The sequence below is a fragment of the Schistocerca americana genome, chromosome 3 (assembly GCF_021461395.2).
Source record: "Schistocerca americana isolate TAMUIC-IGC-003095 chromosome 3, iqSchAmer2.1, whole genome shotgun sequence".
Classification (NCBI taxonomy): Eukaryota; Metazoa; Arthropoda; class Insecta; order Orthoptera; family Acrididae; genus Schistocerca; species Schistocerca americana.
The window spans coordinates 925,310,225-925,323,174 of record NC_060121.1 but is presented as its reverse complement, the minus strand read 5'-3'; the positions used below and the strand labels follow the sequence as shown (position 1 = coordinate 925,323,174).

The 12,950-nt window shown below is 44.8% G+C and overlaps 1 protein-coding gene across 1 annotated transcript in view; it reads right to left on the bottom strand.

Moving 5' to 3' along the window:
* Positions 1–11,378, bottom strand: part of LOC124606540 (nuclease SbcCD subunit C-like) — a 134,088-nt gene extending 122,710 nt beyond the window's left edge. The window contains exon 1 of the mRNA XM_047138525.1: positions 11,371–11,378. Within this exon, the coding sequence (XP_046994481.1) occupies positions 11,371–11,378 (8 nt within the window). The remainder of the gene's footprint in view (positions 1–11,370) is intronic.
* Positions 11,379–12,950: the final 1,572 nt, after the last annotated feature.

Below are 12,950 nucleotides of genomic sequence, written 5' to 3'. Positions count from 1 at the left end.
GGGGCGAGTTGAAGAATTACAGAAGGAAAACGAAAGGCTGCGCAAGCAGCCAACAAAATCATGGGCTAATGTAGTCGCTCAAACGGCACCTAAGAGCCAGTCCACAAGAGATACCATTGTAAAAGTATCACAAAGACCGGATACTGCTGTCTTTTTGAGACCACTGCCCGGTCAAGACACTAAGAAAGTACAGGAAATTTTTACAACAACGATCAATCCTGCTAAAGATAAAATAAAAATAAATAAAGTAAAAGCTACAAAGAATGTGGTAATAGTCGATGTGGCAACGGAGGATGACCGGAATAAAATACTAAACAACCAGAAACTATGTAAAGCAGTAAAATGTGAGCCACCAAGAAAGAGAAATCCTCTTGTTATTATGTATGACATACCAGTAACATTTGATAATAATGAACTCCAGGAAACAATACGAAATCAGAATTTTGATGATATGAGTACTGATGAATTTAAAAACGAATTCAAACTTAAATTTAAAATGGGGCCAAGAGACAAAGACGTTGTACATCGTGTAGCAGAAGTCTCTGGCCAAATGTGGAAGAGATTAACCTCAATGGGTAGAATCTACATTGGCTTTCACGCCATCAATGTGCGGGACTTTTTGGTGGTACCTCGCTGCCATAATTGCGGCGATCTTGACCATGTGCATAAATATTGTGAAAGGAAGTCGGCTTGCTCCAGGTGTGGAGAAGAAAATCACATTAGAAAAAACTGCACAAAATCTGCAATATGCATCCCCTGCATGAGAAGAGGTAAAAAGACCTGTAATGCCTCTGGTCGCAACTGCCCAACGTACAGGATGCTGGAGCAGAGGCTAATATCAACAACCGACTATGGCTGAGTCAACTACGGCACCCAGGATGCCTAAAAGAAAATCCCCATGCAAGAGGAGAAGGGACGCGGCAAGAGCAGCCCAGTTCAAACAGTTCCTTGCAACACTTGCAGAAGGAAGAGATGGTAGGAAGAGAATGAAGGATGCGTGTGTCCAAACGGATCCACAAGAACAAGCGGCAGCTCCCTCTCCCTACTGCTGGGGATCACGAACGCCAGGAAATCAGGCAACTCAAGTCAGGCGTCCTGTAGCGGTGGGCCGACCAGCATTCGTTCAAGGGAGTCCTGTACTGGAATTGCCGGTGCAGGTCAACACAATTACAAGTTCAAATACACAAATAACCAATAACACCAACGCTAGTACTGACTCGAGACAACCAACAGCTGTGAGAACAGTGGTTGATCCGATCAGAATATACCCTAATCTTGAACATTCTTTACAATTATCCCGCCTGGAGGAGCCGGCTGTCCTGACCACTGCACTGCGACATCTAGTGCGGGTAGGACATAGGTACGGGCGTAAGGTCACCTTCTCGGTCATGGAGGCTGTTGATAGGGTACAACTAAAGACTATGAATCTCCCCACCGACTTTGGCGCCCTGCGTGACCTAGTAAAGAAGGTGTTTGAGAGAAGGAATGAGACCTTCAACTTAGATGAAATATACAGTCAGTCTGTCCTATCCAATGGGAGAATAGCCTACGACTGGACGAAAACCTTCCCAGCATCATATGTACACACATATTTCCCATAATTACAGAAATACAGATAGGGCAGCTAAATGCACATAATAGTAGGCTGGTCATGCAGGAGCTTCGAGGAGTGGTGGAGGAGAGGAGCCTTGATGTGCTCTGTTTGCAGGAGCCATACTCTCTTGCGGGGAATATAGCCTTTGCTGCCATGAGCTGGCAAGTGGTTAGTTTCGGAGATGACCCGAAAGCCACCATCATAATAACCAACAAGGCACTGCGAGTAACGGTGCTCTCACATCTTTCGGACGATCACTGCAATGTCATCGAACTTCAGTCACCAATTGGCGTGATATACTTAATAAACATGTATTTTCAATACGGTACAGACATTGACGTTTACCTTGACCAACTCACGCAGGTGGCAACGGTGCTGAGGGGCAGAAAGGCAGTTGTGGTGGCGGACGCGAACGCCAAATCCCCCCTGTGGCACAGTGGCACCCGAGATGAAAGAGGAGGCAAGCTGGAAGAGACTATCATGTCCCTACAACTCCTCATTGCCAATAGACCAGGAAACCCCCCCACCTACACAGGAGGGGGAGGAGATGGAACTAATATCGACATCACGTTGATGACCACCAACATCGCTGCCAATATACAAAACTGGATTGTCACTGATGGAGAAACAACCAGCGATCACAACTTGATCACATTTACAATTTCAGATCGGGAGTGCCACTGGGACATAGGGTGGGAAGTACAACTAAACTATAACAAGACCAATTGGGAGCGCCTTGCAAGAGAGTTTGACACTCCGACATGGCCAGATGATGACGAAGAAGGGCAGTCAAGGCTGCCGTACCAACCAGGAGGAGAGCCGTTGCGGCTTCTCCATCACCATGGTCAGCGGAACTGGGGCAGATGCGTCAGTCTGTCAGGAGGGCGAGGAGGTATTACCAGCGAAGTGTCGTCTGGGAAGAAAAACAAACATGGCTACGAACATACAGGGAAGCTAAAGAGCAGTTCCAGAAGGAACTGCAAACTGTCAGACTGGAAAGCTGGAAGAAATATGTGCACAGCCAATTGGCTATGGATCCCTGGGGCACTCCTTACAAAATAGTAAGAGAGAAAATCAGGTCGCCAATGGTGCTCTCCACTATCAGGGACGGGAACCGGATGACTGGATCTTGGCAGGAAACTGCTGAGGTCCTCCTCCACTCCCTCCTCCCTGATGATAAAGAGGAAGAGGACACAGAAGAACAATGCCTAATTAGGCAGGCTATGCAGGCTGACTATGAGAATAACACCATGGTGTACCCTTTTTCAGAAGAGGAAGTGGCAGCCCACATAAAATTACTAAAGAAAGGAAAGGCCCCAGGACCAGACGGCATCATCGCGGAGGTGGTGCAATACCTCGCTCCTCAACTGGTGACACCTTTAGCAAGAATTTACAACGAGGCCCTGCGCCTCAGAACATTCCCCAAAATCTGGAAACAGGCCAATGTTGTAATTATCAAAAAAGGGCGGGACAAAGACCCTAAAGAAGCAAAATCTTACAGACCTATCTGTCTGTTGGACCTGTTAGGCAAAGTGCTGGAGAGGTTACTAGCTGATAGACTGATAGCACACCGGATGTTGTGCGGGATGAGCGACAGACAATTCGGTTTTCGGCAGGGGCGATCTGCGTGTGACGCAATTGCCCTCGCATCCGAAGTCTGTGGGTCGTCTCCGCACAAGTACATAGTTGGCATCATGGTGGACATCAGTGGCGCCTTTGATAACCTGTGGTGGCCTTCGCTCTTCTCCTGCTTGCGGGAGAAGGAGTGTCCAGGGCCGCTATACGACTGTCTTAGGAGCTATTGTATGGAAAGAGAGGTCTGGCTATCGTCCCCTAGCGAGCGAATTGGTAAGAAAATCACGAAGGGGTGTCCACAGGGCTCTGTCCTGGGGCCACTCTTTTGGGATATCAATATGGAGCCTCTCCTGGAGAGCTTGGAAAATAGTGTGGATGTGCTAGAGGCGATAGCTTACGCTGACGACCTCCTTCTGCTGGTTGGCGGCCGAAGTCGCGAGGACCTCGAACCTAAAATTAATAGGACACTAGCAATTCTTACACAGTGGTGCCAAAACACAAAAATGACTATTGCGCCTAGCAAGTCAACATACTTGTTATTAAAAGGCCAATTGGCCAGGAATCCAACGGTAAGAATTGAGGGCTCACCGGTGATTCGGCGTCGAGAGGCCCGGTACCTTGGAGTAACAATTGATGAAAGGTGGAACTTTGCCAAACACATCGAAACAGTTACACAAAGATCACCTGAAGCTCTAAATAATCTTATCATGATAGGACACAGTAGGTTTCACCTTCCACCAGAACTCATAAAATTGTACCACAACACCATTCTCGTTTCCATCGTGGGTTACGGATCCGGAGTGTGGGCACACAGGCTCACGAGGGTCGTGCCCGCTATGTCTGTGAGGAGGGTGCAACGTAACATGCTTCTGCGCTCCATCGGAGCGTACAGAACATCTCCAGGAGGGGCACTACTAACACTCATGGGGGTATGTCCCCTGGACATCAAAATCCGGGAACAGGCAGCTTGGTACTGGGTGAAGAGGGGAGATATAGAAAAGACCGAGAGCATCATGGGAGTGCGGGTGGGGGACAAGTTTGCAATTAAGAGGAGAGGAGAAGAGCTATGGCAAGAACTTTGGGACGCAGAAACAACAGGCCGAAGGACTTACCAGCTGCTCCCCAACATCAAAGAACGCCTCCAACTCTCGCATTTTCAACCAAGCAAGGGACTGGTGCACTTCCTCACAGGGCATGGACCGTATCCGGCATATCTTTGCCGATTCGGGAAAAGGGCTACCCCCTCGTGTGACTGTGGAGCTGAGTGGGGCACTCTGGATCACGTGATCTATGAGTGCCCGGTCTTTGATGACGTAGCCGGGGAATTAAGAAACCAGCTGCCTCACAATAACACGTACCAGTTAATTAGAGACCCTACTACATTCACCATATTAAACCGCCTTGCCAGCGAGGTGTCAGAAAAAGTCCTGCAAGAATACCTCAGGGAAAACATAGAAGCCACCAGACATGACATAATTGAAGGCGACCCATCCCATTCCGCCAGGGCGTGGACTGGCCAATCGCCGTGACGGTAGGAATCCGCCATGCCCTGGAACAAGGGGGAGGGAGCGCCAATACCCGAAATTGACAACTGCGCACCGACTGTGACTTAGAACTAATTAACCACTTAGCAGATAGGAGATAGAAGACCCCTAAAAGAACCTGCAGCGACTTTCTTAAGGCCAGCCCAGTGCCAGGGGCATGCTCACTGGGGTTAGCTCAGTGGGCACGGCCACACAGTAGGTTTATATTAAAACAACTGGCACGCCTGTAACGCTGCAGGAAGTAGCCCTTAGATTAGTTAGCTAAGAGTAGAACTAGATCTTACCCAATAAGAAACTAACTCCTCATTTCCTGTAGCAAGTAAGTTCACTAACACTAGTAATAGAAGTTAACAATGCTGCTAACATCAATTACATGTAATGTAGATCTAAGACCCACTAATGTATTAGGTGGTGGGTTACAATGTATGAAATAATTTGAACAGGAGTACAAATAATATTATAGTAAGTCATAAATTTTGCAGGAGGATTTGGAATGTGAAGTAATGCACATAAGAGTTTGCCTGCCTCCATCCCTTTATCAATATATGTGAGACCATAAACCAGCCTTATGTTGTTCTCATATAAATTATCATTTGCCATTTTTGACATCATTGTTGTACCAACTGCACCACATTTTGTACAACTCAATCCCTTGTTTGACACAATCGCTTTATGAAGATGCTGATTCTTACCCAAAGATACATCACCACCACATATTTTGCACACAGTATTTTTGAAAATGAAATCACAGACCATGCTAAGGTTCACCATAATATTTTCAAACGAATGTTCATCTCCACAAGTTGACTGGGAGGTCATGCCTTGAAGACACTGCGGATTCTTTCTTGATGTGCTGATTTTCTTCATGTCTAACATTCTTGGGTCCTTTGACCCACTAACCTCATTTACCTTTGCGTATTTATTTTCTCTGAATTTTAATTTAGGCGAGAATTTCTCTAGTTGCAGCATTTTTATGAAAACACGCGGATCCTAAGTCCAACCATCAACGCTTGAAAACAACAACAAACAACGATCAGAGTATCGATAGTAGCTGCAGGGTAGGAAACATTGAAGTGATAAAAAATAGAAGCATGAAATAGTATAAAAGGAGTAAAAGAATGCTGTGCATTATCTCTGCTTGGGGCAAAAAGGAAGGCATGGCATTTAAATGCCAGATTGCATAGAGCATGAGGAAAACCATCATATCTCACGAAGAAATTGTCGTATTTATTGTTGTCCTGAGTCCTGAGACTGGTTTGGTGCAGCTCTCCACGCTACTCTATCCTGTGCAAGCTTCATCATCTCCCAGTACTTACTGCAACCTACATCCTTCTGAATCTGCTTAGTGTATTCATCTCTTGGTCTCCCTCTACGATTTTTACCCTCCACGCTGCCCTCCAGTACTAAATTGGTGATCCCTTGATGCCTCAGAACATGTCCTACAAACCGATCCCTTCTTCTTGTCAAGTTGTGCCACAAACTCCTCTTCTCCCCAATTCTATTCAATACCTCCTCATTATTTCGGTCAGCCGTTAAGGGAAGACCGAAGGCGAGTGGACTTCAAAAATTCAATTTTTAGACTTTAGTATTTATATAAAACAAAAACTATTTCACACAGGGAAGACCAGACATTTCAAATGTGATGAAATCTAAAAATCGAATTTTAAGTCCACTTGCCTTCGGTCTCACCTTAACGGCTGGCTGCAGACTCCGCAGTCATTCCCTAGTCCGGCTGCTGCCTCACGCAAGTACGTGGCACCTCTGTGTCCTCCACAGTGACCATTAGGCTGTCACGCCTCTTGTGTACCCTACCAGACCTGGTGACCACAGTGACCATGAGCAACACTAATGCACCCTCGTGGCCGTTATGCCGGGTGTGTCTCCTATGGGTTGTCAAGCACATTTTCTCTCGTGTCTCGGAAGATATTCCCAATTTCGTTTTGGTAACGTGTAGTTAGTGTCAGTGCACACGTCTTTCAGTTCTCACGTCTTTCATACGACTCCCAGAGTCGACGGAGTGTGTCGGTTTGTTTCCTGTTTAAAGTAAAATGATTTTTAAATCAGAATTTTACGTGCCCGTTCGATAGACTGCTACCAGATCACACTAGTGCGATATTTGTCTTACCATTGTGTACTAACAGGGACAGTACAAGACGAGGAATAATGAGTACACCACCAGCGACTGAGCAGCGCGCCTCTGCATGGCGGTGGCGGTCAGTGCGGGACAGGGCAGTGCTGTTGCTATTGGGGCACTGGTTATTCCTAGTGTTTTGCTGTTCCTGATAAAACATAAGGACAAAACGAATATCGCACTACCCTGATCTGTATCAAATGGGCACATGAAATTACATTTACAAAACATTTTAATTCTAACGGGAAACAAACCGACGCTTTCCGTGGACGCCGGTCGTCACATGACAGACGTGATGAGCAGTACCTGTTTAGGTTGGCTCCAGCTACCCGTCGCAAAAACGGAATTTCAGATATCTTCCGAAGCACTGCAGGAAATGCACCTGACGAGTCTTAAGAGAGACAGATTCTTATTAATGTTTAAGAAACCCCGAAGCGACATAGATGACGCTGAAATTAATATAAGACACATTGCGTCGCAAATGTCAGGAAATACCCCAAAAGTGGATGAGAAATGTTGAATGTGTGACCGCACGTGCAGCGTTTGGGCATGGGCGTGAAGCGACGATTGAGCAATGCAGTCTTGCATTCGAGCAAACTGTGAAAATTTTGAACACCTTTTGTAAATGTGATCCGTTGTAGACATAGATGTTACAGTAACTGTTCTTATTTTGTGTTTCTTTCCTTTCGACCGTTCTTTTTTTGTTTACAGACATTATTCAGTGAAGAAGAAGCAGATCGTTTACTGGTGACAACACAATTCGGAAGCTTATACCCATTTACTTGTCACGAGAATAAGTAGGTTTTTGTTGTACTGTACAATAAACCAGTGGAGAGCGCGAGACCGGTAAATAAAATATCTCAGTGTAAACACACGATTGTCTAACGTAACGAAAGAAGTACTGCCTGCCAGACGCTAGACTCGAACCCAGAGCCCCACGTGCTTAAGTCGCGCCCGTGGGCCCGGAGTCACAGCGACATGAATACTCAACCTGGTTTGAGAAGATCACGTGCTACAGACGAATAGGTTCAACCGCGGCACGTGCGGTGATGTAGGTCATCTGACGACTTCTGTTATCCGCCTTTGGGGTGTTTCCCGCATTTGTGGCCCCATATGGCTTATATTAAATTACTTCTCAGTGTCATCTTCGACGTTTCGGGGGTTTTTAAGAATTGCCCTGTATGTCACAGAGAATTGCAACTCTGCTTACATACCAGCCGGTGGTGAACAAAGTTACGTTGACGTCCGACTCCTTTTTCTGGGTGCTTTGCTATTTTTGTCACTCAGTGTAAATTCGCAATGTGTTTTACACGGAAACTTTACAACCAGCGTATCCTGCCAGTGATAACTTACAGAAATGAAATACGAGCATTTCTCGAAAAGTCCTCTAGACACATGAAGCCTTCTTAACTGTTAATGTTCCCCTCTACCTACACCTCTTCTCCGTACACTCGTCCCGCTTTCTCAGTAAGAAAGGTGACGCTCATCCTATTGTAGACTACTCTCGGAATTGCCACTATGCATCTGCACCGGGCTAAGGCATGCAACAAACATGCTGCTCGGAAGCTCCTGTATAATTGAGCTGCCCCCGTGGACGCAGACGTACAGCTGCTAAATACCTAACAAGATGGTCCGGCGCACAGGCCGTGAACTGCGAGCTGTGTAATATGGACCAGAATTCAGACTGGCTCACTGGTACCGCAGGGCCGCTGTTACTATCACACAACGCCAGATCCTGGAAGCGGTGGCTTCTTTTGTCATCATTTTTAACTGTAACGCATTTCAAGTCATACGACTTAATTGCAGTGGACTCAGGTTACACAAGGTGTTTCGTAAGTCACACTGAAAACTTTAAATAGGACTACCGGTGCACAAAAAGTTACGAAGCCATCTAAAATCCCTGGGGTAGTACACGGTCTATATAAATAAATTATCAGTACTGACTAAAACAGTTAACGTGCCTACCAAAAGAAGGTATTTTGTGGCGTGTGACCAACAGGAACCCACTCGAATGATATTACTAGAAACGACCTTGTTCAAGTGACAAAACTGGAGAAACCCTGATGCGCCTCCTCTGATGAACATACATTATGTACAAAAGTTTTGAGCTAGCTGAAAGGAAGAATATTTAACATTTCCCACGATTAATTTAATATTACACTCACACTGGTTGAAATAATCGCAAACCTTTCCAACACACGTAATAAACACCTTACGTGGCTCAGGAAACCAAAGAATGACCAGTACTGGTATCTGAATAAATTCAAATCATCACACATCACCAAAACAAAAGCTTCCCACCACCTATGTACCTCACCTTGACTATTTGTGGTTAGCTGCTGTCTGCTAGTTCAATGGTGGACATTGCACAACGCACGTGTTTACTGAACATACGGCAATGACCGTCACGAAGCTGAACACAAAACCAAGGCAGCACGCAAATACAGAAAATACCACTTGCAAACAACACCAGTGTACGTGTACAGTGCGTTTCAAATGTCCGGGAACACTTCAAAAAAATTATTGTAACCGAATCAGTAGCATTAAAAATTAACACTATACATAATTTGAAAGAGTAAAATTGTATGTTTCTCAATACGGATGTGACGTGTAGTTCTGTGTATGGTCGGTAGGTGGTATCATAATCAGGACACCGTCTCTGGAGCTGAGAGGCCTTCCTGCTGCTTGAATTTGACAAAACAAGGAGCGCAACGGATGTCCAACGAAAATGTAGGATGAAGTACAGGAAAGCAGAAAAGCAATGTATAGTTAGCACGTAAGGTTCGTTGAAACAGGGTGTTTGTTTGATAAGAAGAGAAATGGTTGGCCAGGTGTGAATAAAAATGACATTGAAGTCAGAGAAGCTTTCACAAGGAGTCCGGCGAAATCTCTATGCAGAGCTTCACGTGAGTTGGAAATGCCAACATCTCTGTAGCGTGTTTTGCGTAAAATATTAAAAATGAAACACGCAGACTATAACTAGTGCAAAAGTTTATACTAAAGACAAAGATCAGTGATTAAAGTTCTGCTTTGCATTTCAGGTCGAAGATGATGATTTTGTGAATTCGATAATTTTTTCGGACAGGGCAACATTTAATACAAATGGGAAAGTAAACAGGCATAGTTGTAGGATTTGGTGCATACGAAACCAGCATGATACTGATGAACAAATGCAAGATTGTCTGATGGTCAATGTTTTTTGTGCCACGTCTCACAAGAAACTTTATGGGCCTTTCTTCTTTGAAGAACAAACTGTTGCTGGAGATTCCTCCCATCAGGTGTTGCAGAACTGGTTAATCCCATTGTTGCAAACAGAATCAGAGAATTTTGTCCTTCAGTTAGACGGTGGACCCTCGCATTTTCACCGTGATGTTATGATATATCTGAACACAATTCTACGCAGTCTGTGAATTGATCGTCGTGTAACAAATGGCCTCCTAGGTCCCCGGATACTACCCCTTGCGATTTCTTTTTATGGGGTTATGTTAAGGACCTTGTTTATGCCCCTCCTCATCCAGGTGATGTTATGAAGCTGAAAAGGGGAGTCGAACAGGCAACAGCCACAGTCTCGGAAGGTACGTTGGCCTGCGTGTGGCAAGAGAGCGAATAACTCGTCGACGTTTGTTAAGATCCACGTGGAGTGTATGTGAAGTGAATGTTGTTGAAGTAAAACTTAAAAATTTACTCTCTGTTATGTATGTTATTTTGTAATGCTACTCATTCAGCTACAATAAAGTTTTTAATGTGTTTTGGGTTGTTGAAACATGCTGTGGATATGTTCAATAAAGCGAATGAAAAATAAAAACTGAAGATTTTAATATCGCTGCTAATAACAGTACTCATTTGCAATAATAAGGACAGACGAAAGATAATGGGCTTGCAAGATTGTAACTCCATAGTAGAAAGCTGTTTAAGGTAAGAAATTAATTTTAACTTTAACTCTGAAACTTAATGAAAAATGCTGTTCAAAATCGAGCGGAATTTCATATATCTAAAAGACTGTGACAATGAGAAACAGACATATTTTTAATACAAATGATAATTTTACTAAAAAATTCTTTCCAGTAATAGTTCGCTACAGCTGAGCTTTCCTGGCATGTATTGGGTTCATCTTTATTTTACAGGTGCTGCCGGAGTGTAGTCGTCCATGCTGTTTGTCCATAATCCATGGCCGTGCAGTGCAGTAATTATCACCGCCGTGCTACTACTCTTGACCGTAACCGTTTGCTCGTGGATGGAGCAGGACCACAATGTTTGTAGAAGACTCCCGATTAACGTTCCTGCAAGTGGCGACGTGGATAAGACAGTTCAGTCAATTAACATGTGAGGTATCCCGACCATACAACGTTTGTTAGCCGATTAAAGTCATAGTTTCGAATTTTCTGTTTCCCATTCAACAGCGGCTCAGAACGTTTCAAAGCAACGCAAATCACAATAGAAAAGTACATTAAAACTCGTAAACTGTAATTTAAAGCCCATGAAACACACCAAACTGTCTATATTGTTCACAATGATACAGTGCTCACAGCGACATGCTTCTAATTTAAGTGGATGCACTGCAGAGTTTGTGCTGGTCAGACTAGATGCTGTACATGCACAACATCCACACAGCTAGCGACCTGCACCTCGTAATTTCCAACTTGTTGTTTTTGTGTGGTCTTCAGTCCAGAGACTGGTTTGACGCAGCCCTCCATGCTACTGAATCCTGTGCAAGGTTCTTCATCTCCCAGTACCTACTGAAACCAACATCCTTCTGAATTTGTTTAGTGTATTCATCTCTTGGTCTCCCTCTACGATTTTTACCTTCCACGCTGCCCTCCAATACTAAATTGGTGATCCCTTGATGCTTCAGAATATGCCCTACCAACCGATTCCTTCTTCTAGTCAAACTGTGCCACAAACTCCTCTCCAATTCTATTCAGTACCTCCTCATTAGTTATGTGGTCTACCCATCTAATCTTCAGCGTTTTTCTGTAGCACCACATTTCGAATTCTCCCAAAAATCACTTCAGAATGAGAAGCAATGAACCACGTTCGGTTTTTAGTTTCCTCGTCCGCCGTGCACATCGAAATCAAAACGTGTATCACCGATAATACAGCCTTTTAACATCGGGCAAGGTCACAGGACTCCCGTACTCAAGCGACACGGAACTGCCTCCTTCGTCGCACTATAGACTCATTTATTGTTGTTCCCCTATCGACCTCTCGATATATTTCCACAGCTCAACGCATCTCACTGCGGCGTTACTGCGATCAGACACTACTGGCGGTGGATGATTAGGGAAAATGAAAGACACAAAATCAAAGTTACCACAATTTTTTTTTTAAAAAAGTAAGATTTTCATTTTTTCCTGTGAAACGCAGTATTCTCCCACAGAATTTACCACAGAAAGTGATGTGTCGACAGAAGTGCCGACACAGTGTTATTTTGAGGGGGCCGATAGGCACGCTATAAGCTCACGCAGAATATCTTGAAGTCTGAAACAGGACACTCAATGAATTGCTATAAAGAAAAGTACGTTGGTTTGGGAATACTTAACTTTTAATCCGTCATTGGTTTACAACGTTCTTGATGAGACATTTCATACGATAACTATCAAACTATGTAAGGCTAATGGCGCCTTGCTAGGTCGTAGCCATGGACTTAGCTGAAGGCTATTCTAACTGTCTCTCGGCAAATGAGAGAAAGGCTTCGCCAGTGTAGTCGCTAGCAAAGTCGTCGTACAACTGGGCTATTCTGCTCGGCTAAGGAGCGATGCTTCGTCCGTGTAGTTGCTAGCAATGTCGTCCGTACAACTGGGGCGAGTGCTATTCCGTATCTCGAGACCTGCCTTGTGGTGGCGCTCGGTCTGCGATCACACAGTGGCGACACGCGGGTCCGACATGTACTAAATGGACCGCGGCCGATTTAAGCTACCACCTAGCAAGTGTGGTGTCTGGCGGTGACACCACAAAGGGAAGTCAAACGGCGTTCAGAATAGACGCTTCGACTCTCACAATTTCATCAGTAAACTGTCCAAGCATTGGTAATAAAGTTCCCGAATTTACTGTCCTCCAGGGAAGTTCTCTGGCTCAAATTATTATTGGGACAGAGAGCTGGTTGAAA